The sequence below is a fragment of the Neofelis nebulosa genome, chromosome 7 (genome assembly GCF_028018385.1).
Source record: "Neofelis nebulosa isolate mNeoNeb1 chromosome 7, mNeoNeb1.pri, whole genome shotgun sequence".
Classification (NCBI taxonomy): Eukaryota; Metazoa; Chordata; class Mammalia; order Carnivora; family Felidae; genus Neofelis; species Neofelis nebulosa.
In genome coordinates, this window is record NC_080788.1 from 83,041,621 (window position 1) to 83,065,259 (window position 23,639).

Consider the following 23,639-nt stretch of genomic DNA (forward strand, 5'->3'; position numbering starts at 1 on the left):
TTCTCATCCTTCACATCCAATTGGTCCTGTCCATTTTAACTTGTCTTGCTGTGTAGCCTGACACCTCTCCTGCATGCCCACTGCTGCTGCCTTGGTCCAGCCCTCACTGACTACTTCATGTTGTACGGAGCAGCCTTTTAACTGGCTTCTCTGATCTCAACCGTATGCTCAGCCATTCACTCTCTACATTGCAGCTAGAGTGAGTCTTTTAAGATGCCAATCAGATTATCTCACTCCCCTGCTTCAGAAATCCGGTCCCACCTCATTGTCTTCACGATACAGTCCAGACTCCAGGTGTGTTATGTGTGGTCTGGCTCCTGGTCAAGCCCTTCAATCTTATTTCTCAGTTTTTCCCTCCCTCCCACCCATGCCACTGCCCCACAGTGTTAGCCATTCTCAGCTACATCGAGTTCTCAGATGAGCTGTTCCCTCTCAGACTTTATCTGCCAGGCATGTTCTTCTCTGCTCCTCCCAGTACCCTTTTATTTATTTATATTTTCTGAATGAATTACACTTATCCTGCATGGCTCAGCTTGCTTGTAATTTCCTCCTAGAAGCCCTCCTTGACGCCCCAAGACTGAGTTAAATGCCTTCCATTGACTCCTGAACACTGGGATGATCTACAACAGAGGTTCCCAGGCTATGATCCAGGTACCTCTAGGGTTCCCAAGATCCTTCAGGGGGCCCACAAGGTCAACTATTTCATATTAATACTAAAATTATGTCTGCCTTTTCACTCTCATTCTGTGTACAACGGAGTTTTCCAGAGGCTATATGGCGTATGATATTTCAGTAGATTAGATGCAGAAGTAGAAATGGCATCCGGCTGTCTTCTATCAAGCCAGACATTAACAAGATTCACATACAGCTAACATCATGCCACTCTTCACTGTTTTTGAAGTTATTTTTCATAACAATGTACTATGTGAATATGCATATAGATTATTGTTGTTATTATAAATGAATTAATAAATATTTTTAAAATTTCTAAAATGAATATTGATACCCATAGAAACAAAAGCTCTTTGGGGCCCTTAATAATTCTTAATAGTCTAAATGAGTTCTAAAAGTTTGAGAACTGCTGATCCACATTATCACACATCACACTTTATATCACTATGCTTCGAATTCTGTAAGAGAGGCATCTGGGTCATTTATATGTGAGTTCCAGGCCCTATACAGTTTCTGATACATAGTAAGCTTGCAATAAATAGTTTTTGAATAAAATACCTAATACATACATGTGTATGTGTATGTACGTACACTTAGAGTTTGAATGAAAAAAACAATTTAATCTTTACTTGAGCTGGCCTAATGCAACCCAATCTAGGTAGTAATACATAATTAAACCAATAGTAGTCTGAAAGTTTGCACTAATTTTAAAAGCTCTAGTTCTGTCCTTTTTGTTGTTGTTGTTGTTGTTTAAATTTTTTTTTAATGTTTATTTATTTTAGAGACAGGAGGACAGAGCACAAGCAGGGGAGGGGCAGAGAGAGCCAGAGACAGAATCTGAAGCAGGCTGCAGGCTCTGAGCTGTCAACACAGAGCCTGACGCAGGGCTCGGACCCACGAATCACAAGATCATGACCTGGGCCAAAGTCAGACAGTTAACCGACTCAGCCACCCAGGCACCCCTGTTGTTCTTTTTTTCTGAGCTCTAGAAATTTTGGCCAAAGAATGTCTCTGAAAACTTTGAAATTTGAGCTGTATATTGAATACACAACACCTGAGTTCTTCTGACTTGGCTATCTACTCACTGTGTATCAGTCAAGTATTTAACCTTTCTGAGCCTCAGTTTTGTCATCTGTAAAATGGGGAGCATTAAACTACATGGGTCCTAAGGGCCTTTTGAAGACTAGATCTGTGTTTCTGATTTGCATGTAAACTTTTCTTCTTTCCAAGCACATGTATTTAGATAATACTATTTTCTGTCTTCTTGGCTCTAATGATAGATAGTGCAGTGGCTGAATTTGTATCCTTTACTGACTTGCAACCCTGAAATTCTCTGGTAGAAAGGTGGCTATTTTCTTCTTTTTAAAAATTTATTATTAAACTATAATTGACATACAGTGTTACATTAGTTTCAGGTGTACAGCATAGTGATTCAACAACTCCGTAAGTTGTGCTGTGCTCACTGCAAATGTAACCACCATCTGTCACCATACAACACTATTACAATACTATTGACTATATTCCCTGTGCCGTTCCTTTCATCCCTGTAACTTATTCCTCCCATAACTGGAAGCCTATATCTCTCACTCTCCTTCACTCATTTTGCCCATCCTCTACCCACTTCCCTCTGGCAACCACCAGTTTGTTCTCTGTATTTATGGGTCTGCTTCAGCTTTTTTTTACATATGAGTGAAATAATATGGTATTTGTCTTTCTCTGATTATTTCACTTAGCATAATGTCCCCTATATCCACCCATGTTGTCACGAATGGCAGGATCTTCTTTTTTATGGCTTAGTGATATTCCCAAATACACATACCACATCTTTATCCATTCACCTATCAAAAGAAGGCACAGTGGATATGCCCCTCTACACTGTTCCCAGGTTATCTCATCCATGCTTATGGTCTCCAGGACCACCTGTATGTTTCTTTCTCTAACCCAGGTTTTGCTCCACACCTCAACTGAGTTCAGAAAGCAAACTCATAATATCTAATAATACCATGTTCATAATCTGCCTACAAGCTGCTTCTTCCTTCTGAATATCTTATTGCTTCTTTTGGAGAATAGTACCTGCAACTAAAATTAAATTGGCTATCATTTTGGATTCTAATAAATTAGAATCCTATCAAAAGACACTTGGGTTGTTTCCATATCTTGGCTATTGTAAATCAAAAAACAAACATAGAGGTGCATATATATCTTTTTGAATTAGTAGCTTTTTTTCCTTTAAGTAAATACCCAGTAGTAGATTTACTGGATCACATGGTATTTCTAATTTTAATTTTTTGGGAAACTTTATTTTGTTTCCCACAATGGTTGCACCATTTTGCATTCCTACCAGTAAGGTTCCCTTTTCTACATATCTTCATCAACACTTGTTATTTCTCGTCTTTTTGATACTAGCCATTCCGACTGATGTGAAGTGATATTTCATTGTGGTTTTGATATGCATTTCTCTGATGATGAGTGATGTTGAGCATCTTTTCACATGTCATTGACCATATGTATGTCTTCTTTGGAAAAATGTCTATTTAGGTCCTCTGACCATTTTTAAATCATATTATTTGTATTTTTTGGTGTTGAGTTGTATAAATTCTTTACATATTTTGGATATTAATCCCTTATTGGATATATCATTGCAAAACTCTTACCCCATTTACTAAAGATGGCTATTTTCTTGCTCACTCAGTGTGATAATTCCATTTTTTCCCTAAAAATAATAACCTTGTCATTACTAAAGAACTCTGTGTTCCCCAAATAAAGTTGAGAGTATTTATATAAATAGGAACTCAACAATTGCAGGTAATCTTTTGAATGATCTTAGCATTCTACAAACACTCCCATCTAGCCACGTGCATTCTTGTTCCAGATATTGATTTGCAAGGAGGTAGTACTAATCAGAAAGTTTAGACCTAATCTAAACACAGGATTATAACAACATTTTCAGCTCTGCACTTTAGCATCAAGAAGCAGCCCCTTTCACCAAAACTTTATGGACGTGTTGGGAAATGTTTATTAAAAACTATTAATTAGCTCCAGTTAATTAGGTCAGGGGAGACTTAAAACTATAGAAAAAGAGAAGGAATGAGCAGGGAGAGAGAAGAGGAGAAGAAGGGACGGGAGCAAAAGAAAGGAGAGAGGAGTGGAGACCAAGAGAAGGAAGTGATTAGAAGACGAAAGAGAAGAAAAAAGGCAAAAGAGAAACAGTGGTCAAGAAAGACAGAGAAAAAGGGGGATTGAAAAGAGCACAGATGCAGGGACTTCTCTAAAACAGAGGTGGCTGTAATGGGCATGGTTGAAGCTGTGTGACTCAGGCTGGGGTTTCACAAAGGCTTGGGAAATAAGAATGGGGTGCCTGGGTGGCTCAGTCAGTTAGGTGACCAACTTGGGCTCAGGTCATGATCTCAGTTTGTGGGTTCACGCTCTGTGTCGGGCTCTGTGCTGGCAGCTGAGATCCTGGAGCCTGCTTCGGATTCTGTGTCTCCCTCTCTCTCTGCCCCTTCCCCTATCACACTCTGTGTCTGTCTCTCAAAAATAAAATAAATAAACATTTAAAAAAATTTAAAAAAATATAGTGGACCACATTGGGTGTTCGTGTCCTTTTTTTTTTCTCTCTGTGAACCTCATGGGAATAAGTCTGGTCAGAAAGTCAGTGTGATAGCTCAGAGCTTGGATTCTGGAACAGAACTACTTAATATCTATTTAATGGCTTTGTGACCTTGAATAAATTGTATAACTCCTCTATTCTTCAGCCTCTTTGTACAATAGGGAAATTCATAAAGACTCAATGACTACATAAGTTATTAGAAGAATAGCTGGTAGACAGTCATCATCCAGATGTTAAGGATTGTTGTTTATAATACAAAATATGAAAAGCCTATAAAGCATTCAGCTATCATAATCCTAAATTGTGAAGTGTGAATATCTAAGGTGTGAATCCTCTTGGGGATTTAGAGGCAGATAAAGATGACCTGATTTGCTCAGTCAGTGCCTCTGGGGAATTGGGGTGCTTGATGCAAGATCTCCTTTAGAGTAAGTAAGCAAAGCTTTGGGGCAGCCAGACTCTGTGGGAAAATCCCTAGCTTCACTCCTGTGGAAGTGTTCACAGTTGTGCAAGTGCAAATGCATGAGCTTGTCTATATTTCAGTTTTCTCCTCTATAAAATAGAGGGTGTGGGAATCTTATAGCGTAGTGTCATTGTTAGAATTGAATACATTCCTGGCACATAATAAGTGCTCAATTAATATTAACCTGTTATTAGTTCCAGTCTATTTCCAAGTCTTTTATTCATTCGTATTTTTATTAGGCTTTAATGATATGCATTTCAATCTTGTTTTGCCCTTAAATATGTTGATTACTTCTTTTTATAAAGCAATAGGCAGCAACCGAACTCAAACTCTGGATTTGTTGGAGGAAATTCTTTCACATTATGAGAATCAGGAATCTTTCTGGGCTCTTCCTTTCCCAGTTGAAATTATTGTCAACAGTATTGTCAACAGTCATTCAGCTCCATTTATCCCTTCTGCATGATAGAATAGAACTTCCCACCTGGTCAATTTTAGATAATACCATTCCATGCCTTTTTTTTTTTTTTTCTCTCTCTTTCCAACTGACAGCCTTTTACTTTATTCTGGGATAATTTTATCAGGAATATTTTTATATTCTAAAGACATTCCATTCAACCTTTAGAAAAGAAGCTTAAATATTTCATAAAACATTTCAGTGTTTGAGTTTTCTTGTGGCATCAGAGTTAAAACTGCCTTAAACCATTTCATTTTCTCTTCAATCTTTTTTCTAAAAGCACACACCATATCCTCCCTTCTGTCAATTACTTACACTGTGTTGGATTTTGTGGGTAGGAACATTGGTAAATGTGTGAGGTAGTAGAATCTAAAACATCTTTTAACTCCTTGGCATTTTATCTTGAGCCTCTGGATCTTGGGTAGCACATTAAGTATACGGATTACCTTTCCTCCCCCTGCCCCTGCCAAAAAAAAGGAAGGAAAGGTAAATTGGAAAGTAAAGGTGAATTGCATTGAGTACTATTGTGTAAAACTCTGAATTAGGCATTTCATATAGGAACTATGTATATATGAATTAACCGGAAATGGAAGGCTAAATATAGACATTGGTAGATGTACGTATAAAATCTCAATGCATACTTTTGCTTCTAAATGGAGTTCTAAGTCTTCCAGTTATCAAAGCCTAAATAAAGCTTCCTTGTGGGTAGGGTAAGAGGATTGCAATTACTCGTTGGTAGCCATCGCTAATGTAAAGATTGGCTCCAAAGCCTGTGGCCTGTTTTAAAAAATTAAGCCAGATTATTCTTAAACTCTTGGCTATTTATGGAGAAATGTGATCCTCTTCAGACCTACTGATGGAATAAGGAGATAGGGGAATCCATACTAACTTACAGGTTTAGAGGTTTCTCCTTCCACATTGTCTCATCTGATGATCTGAGACAGAAGTCACGCCCTCCTCTGCATGCCCAGAGCCTCGGTGCTCCCTCTCCTCTCACCTCATGGCTGTGGGGGGACTTTTCTGATCCATCTCCCCTGTGGCCTAGCACCGTGCTGCACACTTAGTGAATAATCAAAGCTTTTTGAGTGAATTAGATAAAAGATCAAATTAGAACTTGTTAATTAGGAATGGTTTTTAAAAATCATTTATCAAGCCCTAGTTTTACATCAGGCCTTAAAATATATACATTTTTTTGAAATCCTCATGTAAACCCAAGATGGAAACTGCTGTCCCTATCTTACAGATGAGGAAGTTGAGATTCAGCGACATTAGGTAGCTCATTTGGTTTATGATGGTAGTAAGAGGTGGATGGAGCCTGGAATCAAATTCAGTTTTGTCTGGTTGTAGCAACTGTTCTCTTAATAATATCCATACTGGTTCATGATGGGGGTGGTTTTTCTTCTCTTTTAATATAACCTCTTCTACCCTCATGATTAATCCTCATTTAAGTGTTTTTCAATTTCCAATTTCTGCCAGGGACTTAGATAAATTGTTAGATCAGTTGGCCTCTCACGATTTCCTGTGGTGCCAGTGAGGCTCTCTGGATTCAGGTTCTGAATCCACTATCTTCTGGCCATATGGCACTGGACAGGTCTCACCTCTCAGGGCCTCAGTCTTCTCACCTGTAAAACAAGTCACAATACTACCTACCTCACAAGGTCTTTATGAAACTCAAACGATCTAATGGATATAAAATACTTTTAAAAGGTCTTGGCACACAGTGAGGGCAGTTTGAAGGTTACATACTGTTTCAGCTAGCATCATTCAGATGAGATCATTCAGTGAATCTTTGAATCTTGGAATACTAAGAAAAAGGTAAATACTTTTTAATAAATGTTTACAAGATTCAACAATAGAGACTGAACAATTTTTTCATAAATATAGTGAAAATAGTTTACTTTTGTGATGCTCTTCAGATCTCTATCTGAACGCAGCTAATTTGATCTAGACGAGGTCAGACATCATGCTTGATTTCATTGTCCACTGAGAAATGAGAATCTTTCTGGTGACACACACACACACACACACACACACACACACAATAAAACAACAAACAACAAAAATTAATTAGCAGTTGAAGTCCTTGGCTGAACTCCTGAGAACCAAGGGCCTTCTTCTCATGATTAAAGTATATCAGATTCATCTATAATTGAGGCAGTGATAAAATGGGCTAATTGCAGCATGTAACTGCCTGCATGTTTGGTTGAAATTTTCCATGAGTTACAAGTGAAATTTACAGTGATTTTTGCTTGCAAACAAACAGACAAAAGGTGTGTGTTCCTTGTTAAGCATCTAGCCTCATCAAAGACCTCCCTCCTTTCAGAAAAATTAACAGAAAATAGTGAATGTGAAGGTGGAAGCACTGGAAGTTTAGAGAATTTTGCCTCAGTGCCAAGACTGTGAGGCTGGGAAGAATTGTTGCTTCCCTTTCATCTGGGTCCCGTGACATGTCTCTGAGAGTACTATTGTTAGAGGTCAGTGTGGTGGGGCTAGAGAAATAGACTTCGGAGTGAAATGTGGGGTCAGGTCCCAACTCTGCCATTGGAAGTCACTCACCTTCTTTGACCCTCAGTTTCCTCATCTGTAAAATGACCAGAATCAGGACCACTCCACAGATGTGTAACAACACAGCATCTCCTGTCGTATATACTCCCCTTTCCCCTTTAAGAGAAATAGGTTTCAATATCAATTTGGTCTAAAAATTATGTAATTCTATAAAGAAAAATTACCTGCTAGGCTTACAACACCATAAGGCGGAGACTATGTCTCGTTTTATACTGTATTGCTATCTTCTGGTCCCATACCTGGCACCCAGGAAGGCTCTCCCTTTTTATTCCTGCTCCACATGACAGGCTTGCTGGAGGGCAACAGTAATCACCTCCACAGGTTTTATTTAACCAAACTAGGTTTGTGGTAGAGAGAAACAGGTAGGGACATAAAACAAATAATGGGCATTCTTTAAAAACGTTTTTTTAATGTTTATTTTTGAGAGAGAGAGAGAATGTGAGTGGGGAAGGGAGGGAGAGAGAGGGAGACACAGAATCCGAAGCAGGCTCCAGGTTCTGAGCTGTCAGCACAGAGCCCAATGTGGGGCTTAAAGCCATGAACTGTGAAATCATGACCTGAGCCAAAGTTGGATGCTCAACTGACTGAGCCATCCAGGCGCCCCAATAATGGGCATTCTTAATCTGTCATGAGGGTGTAGCTATGTGCAAGACTTGAGTGTAAATTTTCCTTGTGAATATGATCTTCAAATCTGAAAGTGTACATTTGCACACACTTTTTGCTGCTTAGTCTTTAAAAAGATTGATGCTTTAGAAAGTTTAAAAGTAAGATTTTTAAGAAGCACTTCATTAAGGAACTTTTAAAATGCAAATGATTTGGAAGTGTGAAATGTGCTTTTCAACTGGTGGTAACAAGTCTAACTGCTTTCTGTTTCCTCTCACATTGGATGGCCAGGGTTTCTTCTGGGTGTTGAATCCTGGCTTGACTCTAGTGAAGAGTATACAGACTCTCAAAACATGTGTCAGATATGAATATGCCAAGGGACCTATACAAAAGGATATAATCAAGGGGGGTGGCCTGGGAGGATTGGTGCCTGTGGACTGAGTCACACTCAGTGCTCTCCTGGAGAGCTTGTCAGGAGTCAGAGAAGCGTAATGGAAATGGACAATAAGGAAACTCGTGGTAGAAAAAGGAGAGAGACGAAGCAGATAAGATACATCAACAGGAGTTTGAACAATGAAGGCTGAAATGTGGCCTTTCAGAAGTTTGTAATTCAGCCTGTAGCAATGAGTTGAATGTGCGTAAGATGTGCTTTTATATAGTGCGATGGCAGCATTGGATTGTGTCACGAAGAAAATCTGGTTTTATAGTCATCTTGGACTCTCAGAATAAGTAAGTATGAACTCAAAATATTAGAGAAACAAACAGAGGTGGGTCACATAATAAGAATAAGAACAAATTTGGATACAGACAGAATTGTGATACAGGCAGAATATATTTCACAGAACCATCCAGGAGAGTGTTTCAACTCTTTATTGGTGGTAAAAATTTTTTAACTATTAAAATTAGTTGAATTGAGTAGGCAAGTGTTTACTCATGCTTTAAGTTCTGCTGAAATTTGTGCCTCAATGATGTTTATCTTTTTATTCTCAACAATGTCCAGAGGTGTGCTTTATACAGTGTAGGCACTTAATAAATATTAGTTAAAAAAAGTGAATGAGTGCCCAGTATTTGTTATACTAGGATTTGATCCTCATGATAAAATAAATAAAATTTTGTATTTTCCCCTGTGGTTTTTTATGTAACCTCATTTTCCTTTATTCACACCACAAGGACTCTACAGAGCTTCTGAAAATTAGCATCAGATATTCCCTGCATACATCCAAATGTGAATTCTCCTGCACATTGCATGCCTGGTTCGATATACTGAGTGGCACTTAGCTGGTCTTTCTAAGAAGAGCATATCATGATATGGGGATAGTACACAGTATACTGTCCATTACACAGTACACTGGAAAAGCACACACATAAAGAGGCTGGGAGAGGTGGAGAAACAGCAAGTGACAAAGGTATCAAGGATTGGATGGATTTCACTTTCATCTGCCTTTATGATTTCTGTTTATGTTTTTGTGGCTACACATACTCGCAGGAGGGGAGGTGGAAAGCTAAGAGCTCCCTAAGTGGAAGAAGTGTTTAGCATTTTATTATAAGATTGCAGGGATTCTCTGGATTTCTGTTGCGATGGATGGAACTTTTAAGCACTGGCAAGAAAAGAGTTGAGAAAATGTGCAACAAATGAAAATTGGTGAGGTAGGGATATAATTCAGAGGAAACCCAGAGAGAAGCCTTGAAAAGGACCTGTTTCATCTGTATCAGACAACTTTGGTTTTGTTCTCTGGCTAGGCTATGCAGAAAGATCATCCAGAAAGTTTCACCTGGGTCTCATGAGTTTGCCTAATCTGCACCTTATGGATTTCAGCTAACTCTGTAATCATGGTTCTGTTAGGAAATCTGTCACACATTGTTCAATACTGTTTGGCTATGACCAACCTTTTGTGATGAAGTACCCATGCAATCACATATACACATATTTTGTTTGCTTGTCTTTTGGAGGAAGAGAAGATAATGAATAGTATATAACTGGTCATATTTCAAATAACATCTTTTACTATTTGTCTTCTTGGATTTAATCAGTTCTTTCCAAAATAATTTTCTTCCTGACTTAATGTTCTCCCCAGACCAATTTGCAGATAAAACAACTCAAGTCCAAATTCAGTAGTAAGTACTATTTAATGATATAAAGTACTATTTCATCTCACAATTATCAACCATCTAGACTCTGGTATTCTGATGAGGCTCTGTAGATGTTTCAGTAAGTCCACTTGGCCAACAAAGAATATCTTAATTTTTCATAGAATTTAATTATGAGAGCATGAAGAATTAGGACATCAGTTCTAATGCACTCTACCATTTTTTCTGCTCACAGATTTACTGTACATATCTGTAGGGATCTATGGTAATCATCAAGTCTGATAAGAATTTCTTATGTATTCCGAGTTGTAGGCATTCTACCAGAAAGAGGGATTTGGGGAGTGATGTTTAAAACAGGTGGGAGGCTCGACTGAAAACAGGGAGCCTAAAGTAACATCTGTGTTAAAAGGCTCGAGTATTTGAAAGGAAATGAAAAACAAAGCAACTCTCAAATTTATGGAAATGTAGAAAAAGAGAAAGAGCAGACAAACTGATACCCTCAATCTATGAGAAAGGGCAAAAAGAATTACTTGGCATGGATTCCTACCATTGGGTGGATCATCAGAAAAATGCATTTGGTAGGGGAGTGCATTATTTGACATTCATGAAACTATCCCTGTTGGACACATTTTCACCTCACCTGGAAGAAACACTTCTGAGTGATGACCAGAGGAAGTCTCAGTGAGGTCATTAATTTGGGGTTGGAGGCCAGGACATGAGGCATGTTAAACAACCTTCTGGTTCCCAGCTCTGTCCATTGCAAATGCATAGGCCTTAGCTTCTAATTAAGATGACTCCAATATGATATTTTTTATTGGCTTTACCAAAACAACTTGATTAGGGTAGGTTTTCAAAAGGATGAGTGTGATTATCGTTTGACCTTTGCACAATAGGGATAAAATAGGGAAAGCTTTGGGTAGCTTTTCGAAACATGGGATAGATACACTACCATGTGGGATGATTGGCTGAGCTCTGCACAGGCTGACAGCAGTACCAGAGTATCGTGGGACAATCTGATGGACTCCAGGTGTACCGATGACCACAGCTCTTCTCTATCAACCTTTCACAGACAGAAATGTGTTTCTGAGTGTTACTTGTCTGTCTTCCTCTTTACCATCCTTCTCAGTCCCATTTTCTCATTTCCTAACAATCATTTTGAGGCCAATCAACTGCTAGAATTAAGGGGTTATAAATCTTAAACTATCATTCAGGAGAAACTTTAATAACAAAGCCTAGCTTTGGGGCATCTCGGTGGCTCAGTCAGTTAAGCCTCCTACTTCAGCCTAGGTCATGATCTCTCTGGTCCCAAGTTTGAGCCCCGTGCCAGGCTCTGTGCTGACCGCCTAGAGCCTGGAGCCTGTTTCTGATTCTGTCTCTCTCTCTCTCTCCTTCTGCTCTTCCCCCACTCACACTCTGTTTCTTTCTCTCAAAAATAAACATTGAAAAAGAAAAAAAACAAAGCCTAGCTTCTGAGAAGCATGATAAAGAAAATGAATTTTCACCTATCTTAATTTAGTCTCAGGATATCCTAAGTGAAGCATTAAAAATATTAACCAAAATTAATCAAAAGGCAAATCTGAAGAACGGGTTAAACCGTTTAATAAGAGAAATAGCACTCCAAGCCATTTCAGTGAGTACAAATGTAGAAGCCTGTCCTTGCTCCTTTCGACCTCCAGGTGGTGCTGTTTACCTAGACACAGAAAACAGGCGCCCAGCCCCATTTCTTTCCTCTAGGTTCATAGCTGGGCTTTCATTTTTTCAAAATATTTTCCGTTTCTACAGATGTGTTCTTTTAAAAGGTCAATAAATTTTTATAACCACTATTTGAAAAATTGCAAGATTACTGTGATTTGTGCTTCCTAGCCAAGAATATTTCTTTATGTGCAGGACACACCCAGTCAGGTGTTTATGTTTTTGTTCACTGATCCCACCTCCTCTACCCTTCCTTGCTTCTTAGAACCCATGCTCAGGCACAGACAGTTGGGCTGTCAGTAGAACTCATCCAAATCCCTTTAAACACTTATGTGATTTAAAAATAGATATGTAGTTCAGTTAAGGCAACTCAACTCCATAGGCTTCTGAGTAAAGAACACCACCTTTACGGGAATGCTTTTATCCCCCAAATCCAGTGAGTGTTCCTAGCAGGCCTGACCTGATTTTTTGCTTTGGGGGCACTTGTCAGACACCAGAAATGTTTTGATGATTTGAAGACATCTTTACGAAGACATCTGACAATCCAATCCAAATTCCTCAGAAAAAAATGTTCCTAGGGAAAAACTGAGAGGGAGTCATGCACAATTTCTTTCCATTTTGATAGATTTCAGTGCTGGGAATCATGGAAATTCCATTTACAGTGTGGAACCAGAATGGGAGTCCAGTGGTATCAATTTTTACCATTGATGACGTTTGGGATTTTTTAAATTGCCTAAAGAAATGACCAGCTAACATGCTTTTCTTGTCCTTTTCTTCCCCCTTCCCTTTTTGTGTGTCAAGGGGTTTGTAAACAAGCTGGATGAATTCATTCAATGGTTAAATGAAGCCATGGAAACCACTGAGAATTGGACACCCCCTAAAGCAGAGACGGATGGCCTTAAACTGTACCTGGAGACACACTTGGTAGGCAAAACTGAGTTGCTTTTGCTGTTAGTAATGGGAGGATTTTAATGCACAGCTTATTTGTTTATGGGGAATATCATTTTTATTTATCACAAGACATTATATGCTAATGAAACCAAGTTTTAATGGGGCAAACTACAGAAGCTGAAAATTTACAGGCATTTCAATATATTATGAAATCTAAATCCTCCATATTTCAAGCTATTTTTTTCAAAACTTTTCCAGGAAGGTGAGTAATTAACTTAAAAATACCTTAGAAAATATACTAGACCCTTGTTCTCTAAAGCTATGATTGAAGGCTTTCCTCGTCTTAAAAAATAAATAAATGAAAGAGATAATTTTGATGACCATTCTAAGCTTTCTAGAATTCTTGTAAAATTAATGAACCTCTCATTATCAAGAGGGTCTACATTATCTGTTCTACACTGGGTTATTTTAATAAAATATTTAAAATGATGATCTCCATCATTTTTGCTGCTATGTGGGTTTTTCAGCATATAATTAATACAACTGTCATTACACCCGTCCCTGTGCACAGGGAAAACCATGGAGGGGAAGTGGAAAATACTTGGATGAATATGCTTCTGAATATGTTAGAAGCAAGAATTATAGACTGGGGGACATTTGATGAACCTCATGAGGTTTTTACTGAATGCTTCAAATGGCCGATATCAATTATGAAGGGGTGGAAACCAAGTAGTGGAGTGTGATAAAGCATGAAGAAAAAGCACGTTGTCATAGGAAATGAAAATTCAAGCTTTAAGGATCTCATCTTTATTCCTTTCACCGATAGTATAAAATTGACAAAGGCAATGAACACGAATCCTTGGGTACCCAACTGTGGGGTTGATTTTCTGCCCCTCTTACACACTCAGAATTTGGATTGAATAAACATTGTGTGGGAGTCCTACCTATGCGTGAGTTCACAGGGTTCCAGAACATTCCCTGTGATGTTAAATGAGAGAATGACAAAGAGGGAGGTGAGAGGGGGAAAGAGGGGAAAGAGAAAGAGGATGTTTTAGTCTTTTGGTGTTTGTGTTTTGCAGTATGTTTTATGTCATTGCAAGTAAAACAGACTCAAAATCCTATTGCTGCATGAAAATAGCTTTGTGGATGATAAAAGACACAAAACTATGTTTAAGAGGATGAGTGTATTGCTTCCATTTTTAGAGACCTGGGTTGATTGTGTGTAAAAATGCCAGTGACCCCAACCACCTCTCTTGTACATGGGTTTTTAAATATTGCCCTTGGTACTCAATTCCCTGTTGAGTAGAGCCTTGATTTTTTTTTTTTTAAAGAGGGCATTTCATAATAGCAAGATAAAGATATTCAGTGCTTTATAATGTAAATTGTATTAATTAGAATGTCAACTTTTCACTGGCATTGTTCTGACAGAAATTCTAATCTGTGTTTAAACAGGAGTATATGAACTTTATTTCACATTAAGTGTGCTGTCTTAATTTCTCTTGATTTAATATTTTATGGAAAACACACATTTAGTTTTTGAGGTCCCAGAGGGCATGGGGACATACAAAGTGCTTTAACTCTAGGCTATTTATTGAAAGCCAGGCTAGAAGAGTATGAACCAGGGTCTCCCCCTCTCTTCAGGAATTGAGCAACATGGCCTCTTTGTAACCAATGCACTCTCATCATTCTCAAGTCCCCATTACAGAGTTCCTTCCTTAGCATCCCTTTGTTGGCCTCAGCCTCATTCTAGCCCTAAACTATCTGCTAGAACTTTCTGTAAGAATGGAATATTCAAGGTTGCACTGTCCAACATGGGAGCCACTCACCACATGTATCTGCTGACTGCTTGAAATGTGACTAGAGCAACTGAAGAAATGAATTTTTAATTCTAACTCACTTGATTTAAATGTAAATTGCCACATGTAGCTTGTGACTACTGTATTGTAGCCTTAATAAGTTGCAAAACTCTTAGCAGCTGACCATAATGAATTGCACGTATGTGTACCTGCCTTATAGTGACAGTCTCATCCAAAACATGAGCCCCATCATCCTCTTTACACTCTACATTAGATCCACAGCAAGGAGTCCTCCTTAAAATGTTTAGCTCTTAAAGAATAATTTTTTTGTTGCCTAATGATCAACACTTTCTTGAAATGAGTTTTCTCTACTATCATGTCTAATTATATTGGTTGGGATAGAGATAACATAGGAACATCTTCTTTATCTCTGCTTTGCAAATAGTGAGGGGCTGTGTTCTCCAGCTCTGCTCAGTGAGTCTTAAGTCATAGTCACAATTTTGACTTGCGAAATTATGAGCAATCCTGGCCAACAGTTACTGATGACTTAGTGTGCATGGATCACCAGTGATACTTAAGGACACTTACTGAGTCACCGCTGTGCTGAGTGCAGTGTCTGTTACTCTAGATACAGCCTGTTGTTTAAATGTCTTTCAAACAAACCCTGAGTTACTCTGTGTCCCTGAGGACAATGTCTACATTGTCCTCCTGATCGATACTGTCATTTATATTTTTTATTGTATTTCCTTACTGTGGTGCTGAGTTAATATTAAGTTATTCTTTTCAAAAGAAGGCAAAAAATATATACAAGTAAGAAAGTATACAAGTAAGCCCAGAGATTTATATCCTTGAATTCAGCTTGTGTAAGTCATTAGTATTCCTTAATGAGTGGGCCCGTGGTATTTGCAAGATTATCCAGGATGTAGAGATAGCGATACAGGTTTCTTTAAACACCTTTATAGATTCTATAATTTAACATTAAATCAGCAGATGTGCAAGCTCTTGAGTCCAGTGTCTTCCCCGGTTTAATCATGTGTTAGAATAGTTGGCACCCTGCAATGATCATTGTAAAGAAAAACAAACATAAAAACAATAACAAAAGTTGTACATTTATATTTTGATGTTTAATTCAATTATTTTCCATGACGGTAACCAAGGGTTTTTACCAACACAAATCAATTAAAGCTTCACAATACCTTTATGAGAGATATGAAAGAGCTTTATTTTAACTGTAAGAAATACTGTGAAATTGCGATGATACATCAATGATTTTCCATGATAATTAATCATCTGCTTGCAACCTGGCTGCTCCTTTCAAAAATACAATTCCTGTCTTCCTTGAAAATGACATTCTCAGGAAAATGTCATTCTGGAAAGGTATTCTGCAAGTAGTGAACATCCCTCTTCTTTGAAAATCACTTTCAAAACAGTATTGTATACATATGTTTTTGGACAGATTCCCTTCTTCTTCACCTCTGTCAACTTTTTTTTAAAGAACTTTATTGGAGTATAATTGACATGTAATAAATTGTATGTATTTAAAATACATATGCCTACAAGTTTCAACAAACTGACAAATGTATGCACCCATAAAACTATCCTCACAACCGAGATACTGAACATATCCATCACCTCCAAAAGCTTCCTCCTGACCCTTTGTAATTCCTTCCTCCTTTCCCTCCTGGCCTTTCCCTAACCCCTAAGCAATCACTGATATGCTTTCTGTTATTATGAAGATTATTTTGCACTTTCTAGAATTTCACATAAAAGAAGTCAAACAATGTGTGTCCTCTCTCTTTTTATTCTCGTCTCCTCTCTCTCTCCCTCTCCTTCTCTCCCTCTCTCTCTCTCCTTCTCTCTCTCTCTCTCTCTCTCTCCCCCTCCCACTCCCATTCATCTGGTTATTTTTTCACCCAGCATACTTTGGTTTGTTTCACCCAGCATACTTATTTGGATGTTACATATTTCAACTGTTTATTCATTTTGATTGCTGAGCAATATTCCATTATAGAGATTTATCACATAAATCTTCATCGACAGATTTTGGACCTTTAGGCTGTTTCTCTTATCACCTCTTTTTAATGGCTTAAGAAACAGAAGTTACCAAAAGCTACATTTGACTGGATGGATCACAAATAGAAGAATCATAAATAGTTCTGGGCAGACTATTTAGATTTTTTCCTTTAAGATAATTTATAATATCTTAGCGTGCTTAAGAGTAAAGCAGCAGAGAAGGACAGCAACTTCTCCCTCTAGAGATTTCATTTCATGTCCATTTGCTTCTGAAAACATAATTCTGATCTCCCAAGTGGTTTTTATGTATGCCTAATTCACCAAATGGGCACCATATCATATGAAACCAATTGTAGGAAAACAGGCCAATAGATTTTTCAGTATACAGCCAATCAGATATCTAGTTGGAGAAAGCAAAGTCTAGCTGACCCCAGATAGCTGTGTAAGAGTTAGGACAAAGAACTAAGCACAGAGCCTGTATTAAACTTGGGAGATAAATTTGCATAGGTGGTACCATGTCATGTTGGGCAAACATTAGCCAACCACATAGAAATAGCATTAGAGAAACAATATTCTTCATTCAGTTTGATGGATGCAAAAACATGGGGGAAATGGTGGTGATGAGTTCATGTATATCAAGCACCTGTGAGTGCCAGGAAGTTATGTAGGTACCAGGAATACATGATGAATGAGTTTGGCTTCTTCCTCCCAGGGTTTTGCAATCTGAGGGACATGACCATAGATAAAATGTAGTCATCTATAGAGCCATAAATGATAAATGTAATATAATTTTTTAAAGTTTATTTATTTTGAGAGAGAGAGAGAGAGAGAGAGTGTGTGTATGTGCACATGGGCAATAGTGGGAGGGGCAGGGAGAGACAATTCCAAGCAGGCTCTGTGCTGTCAGCATAGCACAGAGCCTGATGCAAGGCTTGATCTCACAAACCATGAGATCATGACCTGAGCCGAGATCAAGAGTCACACGCTTAATTGACTAAGCCACACAAACACTCTGATAAATGTAATATAATTTTGATCAGTCAACTTCTTGCAGGAGACACAAAGTACTCTTAGGAGCACAGAGAGAAGTTTCATTGGTCCTTCCTGAGAGTAACGAAGGCTCAAAGAAGTAATTGGATGTAGACCTCACAGGACATACATGATTTGCTGGATAGAGAGGGGAGGAGAAGAGATGGAAGGAAATTTTATTGGCAAGTAAGGAAGGTGTGGTGAACCATGTCATGTGGCTGAGAACCAGGTTGAGGTTGATGGTCAGATGGTGAAGGAGACTGAGTGTCTTTTTATTGGATTGAACATTTCTTTGGGAGCAAAGGGACTAAGTGACAGTTTGATTTTATTTTAAAACAGGAGAATGACATGAATCAAATGTAAATTCCATTAGGTTAGGGTCAGTTTGACATAGATTAACTGGATGAGGTCCATGGCTTAGAGAGAAAATATCTATGGGGATAATAGAAAATGTATTTGAGTATAATATTTGAAAGATAAGCTAGTGCAGACAACATTATCAATTTCTTTAATGTGATTTTTTTTACTTACTAATATATGAATATAACACAAAATTCTAAAGGTAAATAAAAGAAGCTAGTAAAAAAGTAGAAAGTCAAAAGTAAGCCTCCTACCTCTGTTCACCCAGTTACCAATTCTCTTGCTCTGAGGCAACCAGTGTTACTTGTTTCTTTATAGTCTTTCAGAGTTAGTCATGGTATCTGAAAACAAATGCATATGTGTACTTAACTATGGTCCCTTGGTTTATGCTAACAATAATTCAAAATCAATAAATGTAGAACTACTTTATGCTTTTGAATGGCTGCATAATGTTCCATTTATGAATATGCCATAATTCATTTAGCCAGTTCTTTATTGATGAAAACATAGGTTGTTTGCAGTCTTTTTAAAAATTTTAAACAGTGCTTCAGTGCATATCCTTGGATATTCATCATCTTGTATTGTTTTAAGTATATCCTTAGAATAAATATCTTACATATGAAATTTCTGGGTCAAAGTTTTGCACATTTAAAATTTTTATGTCTTGCCAAATTGTCCTTGATAGAGATTGTACCAATTTATACTCAGCAAGGCATGAGAACACCCTATCTGCACATCCTTGATATTGAAGTATGTTATCACATTGCTTGATCTTTGTTCCTTTGATAGTTACAAATGGCAACTCATTGTAGTTTAGTTTGTATTTCTTGTATTATAAGTGGAGTTGAGTACCTCTTCATATTTTTAGGAGTCATTTGTGTTTCTTTTCTGAAAACTGTTCATATTCTTAGCCTATTTTTTCTGTTGGGTCATTGGTTTTTTGCTTCAAGATTTATGGGACCTTTGTATATATTAAGGAAATGAGTCCCTGGTCTGTGATGTGAATAGAAAGTGTGTTAAAAATATACTGTTTTTGGAATTCTGTTCCAGAAGAACCCGGATATCTCAACAGTTTGAGGAATCCAGGCTTTGGCAGACCTCAAAGCCAGGCTGATAAGCATGCAACAGGTCTCTCTACCCATGGCAAAAGCATGTTCAGATTCCAGTCCTGGAAAGACCAGTGTATTCCAGGGAGCTTGCTTACCTAGGCATGGGTGGAACAAACCTAAGATCAGGGAAGCTTTTGTAGAATGCATGGAGTAAGTCATGTACAAGCCATGAGAAACCTGGAGAGGATGTGAGTTAAGGTCAGGTGGGACTTAGGTAAGAACAGAGGAGAGGGGATAGATTAATGAGAAGGGGAAGGATCAGAGTTCTCTTTTTGATGCTGTCTCTTGAATAGTTAGAAACTTCATTGCCAATGTCTATTTCATTTTTCCCTAGTCTCCCATAATATCCTCAAGAACACCACAGCAAGGCCTGATACCCCACAGCTGACAGAAATCTGACCAAGACTTGAATGTATTGCAGAGTGTAGAAATTGGCAGGAAGCTTCTCTGTGTGGAGTGGGACTGAATCTCTATGCTTCTGGGGGTGTGTGAAACCAGAGAATGTGAACATTACGAGGAGTTTTTACATGGGAAAGAGGGGGCAGATGTTACAAGAACTCATTGACCATCAGGGGCATGTGCTGAAGGTGGACTTTCATGCAACTGCTGATATTATTGCACTCTAGTTGGAGAAAAACATTATATTCACTGGAGAAAATTCAAGCCATATAAAAGAGCATAAAAATAAAAGTAAAAAGTCTTACCCTCCCTTAGATAACCCACATAAACAGTTTGTTCTATATTCTTCTGGACCTCTTTATGTAACAGTGCATACATTTTAAGAATTTTTAAAATTCATATTATACATACTGTTGAATGACTTGCTTTTTGTGCCTAAAGATATCACAGTCATCCTTCTGTCAGTACATGAAGATCTACTACACATTTTCATTTTAGCAACTCCTTAATATTTTATTGTGTGGATGTACCACAATTTATTTAATCATTCCCATCATCATGGCCATTTAAGTTGCCTCCTTATTTATGCTTTTACAAATAATACTGCAATGAACATTCAGTTTTTTGTTTTTTGTTTTTTTTAATTAGTTGGAAGTCTTCTTGTTGGCCCCTTAGTGTCTGTCTACAGCAGCAGCTCAGGCCACCCATGTGATGAGAGTCTTCCATACTCTTGGGGAAGCTTTTGCCATAGGTCTGGAAAAGTGGTAGGGTCCATGTTGATGTGTATACAGAGGTTGAGTCTGTGTTTATAGGGGTAGCTTTTAAAGCCCACCTTCTTGCCCTCACATATAAAGGGAGACCTATAAGACTCGTGACTGATCTCTCCTTTGAAACTAGGCAGGCCAGAAAGGCTTGGCATGATATCTTCAGTGTGCTAAACAGAAAAAATATGCAGCCGAGAATCCTTTATCCAGCAAGTCTGTCATTTAGAATAGAAGGAGAGATAAAGGTCTTCCCAAACAAACAAAAACTGAAGGAATTTGTCACCACGAAACCAGCCCTACAAGAGATCCTAAGGGGGATCCTGTGAGACAAAGTACCAGAGACATCACTACAAGCATAAAACATACAGACATCACAAGGACTCTAAACCCGTATCTTTCTATAATAACGCTGAATGTAAATGGATTAAATGCGCCAACCAAAAGACATAGGGTATCAGAATGGATAAAAAAACAAGACCCATCTATTTGCTGTCTACAAGAGACTCATTTTAGATCTGAGGACACCTTTAGATTGAGAGTGAGGGGATGGAGAACTATTTATCATGCTACTGGAAGCCAAAGAAAGCTGGAGTAGCCATACTTATATCAGACAAACTAGACTTTAAATTAAAGGCTGTAACAAGAGATGAAGAAGGGCATTATATAATAATTACAGGGTCTATCCATCAGGAAGAGCTAACAATTATAAATGTCTATGCGCCGAATACCGGAGCCCCCAGATATATAAAACAATTACTCATAAACATAAGCAACCTTATTGATAAGAATGTGGTCATTGCAGGGGACTTTAACACCCCACTTACAGAAATGGATAGATCATCTAGACACACAGTCAATAAAGAAACAAGGGCCCTGAATGATACATTGGATCAGATGGACTTGACAGATATATTTAGAACTCTTCATCCCAAAGCAACAGAATATACTTTCTTCTCGAGTGCACATGGAACATTCTCCAAGATAGATCACATACTGGGTCACAAAACAGCCCTTCATAAGTTTACAAGAATTGAAATTATACCATGCATACTTTGAGACCACAATGCTATGAAGCTTGAAATCAACTACAGGAAAAAGTCTGGAAAACCTCCAAAAGCATGGAGGTTAAACAACACCCTACTAACGAATGAGTGGGTCAACCAGGCAATTAGAGAAGAAATTAAAAAAATATATGGAAACAAACGAAAATGAAAATACAACAATCCAAACGCTTTGGGACGCAGCGAAGGCAGTCCTGAGAGGAAAATACATTGCAATCCAGGCCTATCTCAAGAAACAAGAAAAATCCCAAATACAAAATCTAACAGCACACTGAAAGGAAATAGAAGCAGAACAGCAAAGGCAGCCTAAACCCAGCAGAAGAAGAGAAATAATAAAGATCAGAGCAGAAATAAACAATATAGAATCTAAAAAAATTGTAGAGCAGATCAACGAAACCAAGAGTTGGTTTTTTGAAAAAATAAACAAAATTGACAAACCTCTAGCCAGGCTTCTCAAAAAGAAAAGGGAGATGACCCAAATAGATAAAATCATGAATGAAAATGGAATTATTACAACCAATCCCTCAGAGATACAAACAATTATCAGGGAATACTATGAAAAATTATATGCCAACAAATTGGACAACCTGGAAGAAATGGACAAATTCCTAAACACCCACACTCTTCCAAAACTCAATCAGGAGGAAATAGAAAGCTTGAACAGACCCATAACCAGCGAAGAAATTGAATCGGTTATCAAAAATCTCCCAACAAATAAGAGTCCAGGACCAGATGGCTTCCCAGGGGAGTACTACCAGACGTTTAAAGTAGAGATAATACCTATCCTTCTCAAGCTATTCCAAGAAATAGAAAGGGAAGGAAAACTTCCAGACTCATTCTATGAAGCCAGTATTACTTTGATTCCTAAACCAGACAGAGACCAGTAAAAAAAGAGAACTACAGGCCAGTATCCCTGATGAATATGGATGCAAAAATTCTCAATAAGATACTAGCAAATCGAATTCAACAGCATATAAAAAGAATTATTCACCATGATCAAGCGGGATTCATTCCTGGGATGCAGGGCTGGTTCAACATTCGCAAATCGATCAACGTGATACATCACATTAACAAAAAAAAAAGAGAAGAACCATATGATCCTGTCAATCGATGCAGAAAAGGCCTTTGACAAAATCCAGCACCCTTTCTTAATAAAAACCCTGGAGAAAGTCGGGATAGAAGGAACATACTTAAACATCATAAAAGCCATTTATGAAAAGCCCACAGCTAACATCATCCTCAATGGGGAAAAACTGAGAGCTTTTTCCCTGAGATCAGGAACACGACAGGGATGCCCACTCTCACCGCTGTTGTTTAATATAGTGCTGGAAGTTCTAGCATCATCAATCAGACAACAAAAGGAAATCAAAGGCATCAAAATTGGCAAAGATGAAGTCAAGCTTTCGCTTTTTGCAGATGACATGATATTATACATGGAAAATCCGATAGACTCCACCAAAAGTCTGCTAGAACTGATACATGAATTCAGCAAAGTTGCAGGATACAAAATCAATGAACAGAAATCAGTTGCATTCTTATACACTAACAATGAAGCAACAGAAAGACAAATAAAGAAACTGATCCCATTCACAATTGCACCAAGAAGCATAAAATACCTAGGAATAAATCTAACCAAAGATGTAAAAGATCTGTATGCTGAAAACTATAGAAAGCTTATGCAGGTAATTGAAGAAGATATAAAGAAATGGAAAGACATTCCCTGCTCATGGATTGGAAGAATAAATATTGTCAAAATGTCAATACTACCCAAAGCTATCTACACATTCAATGCAATCCCAATCAAAATTGCACCAGCATTCTTCTCGAAACTAGAACAAGCAATCCTAAAATTCATATGGAACCACAAAAGGCCCCGAATAGCCAAAGTAATTTTGAAGAAGAAGACCAAAGCAGGAGGCATCACAATCCCAGACTTTAGCCTCTACTACAAAGCTGTCATCATCAAGACAGCATGGTATTGGCATAAAAACAGACACATAGACCAATGGAATAGAATAGAAACCCCAGAACTAGACCCACAAACGTATGGCCAACTCATCTTTGACAAAGCAG

General features: G+C 38.0%; 1 protein-coding gene across 7 annotated transcripts in view; it reads left to right on the plus strand.

Annotated features, from left to right (window-relative positions):
• Nucleotides 1–23,639, plus strand: part of AKAP6 (A-kinase anchoring protein 6) — a 500,699-nt gene that overhangs the window by 233,258 nt on the left and 243,802 nt on the right. For all 7 annotated transcript variants that reach the window (XM_058738770.1, XM_058738775.1, XM_058738774.1 and 4 more), the window contains one exon: nt 12,946–13,068. In XM_058738770.1, the coding sequence (XP_058594753.1) occupies nt 12,946–13,068 (123 nt within the window). The remainder of the gene's footprint in view (nt 1–12,945; nt 13,069–23,639) is intronic.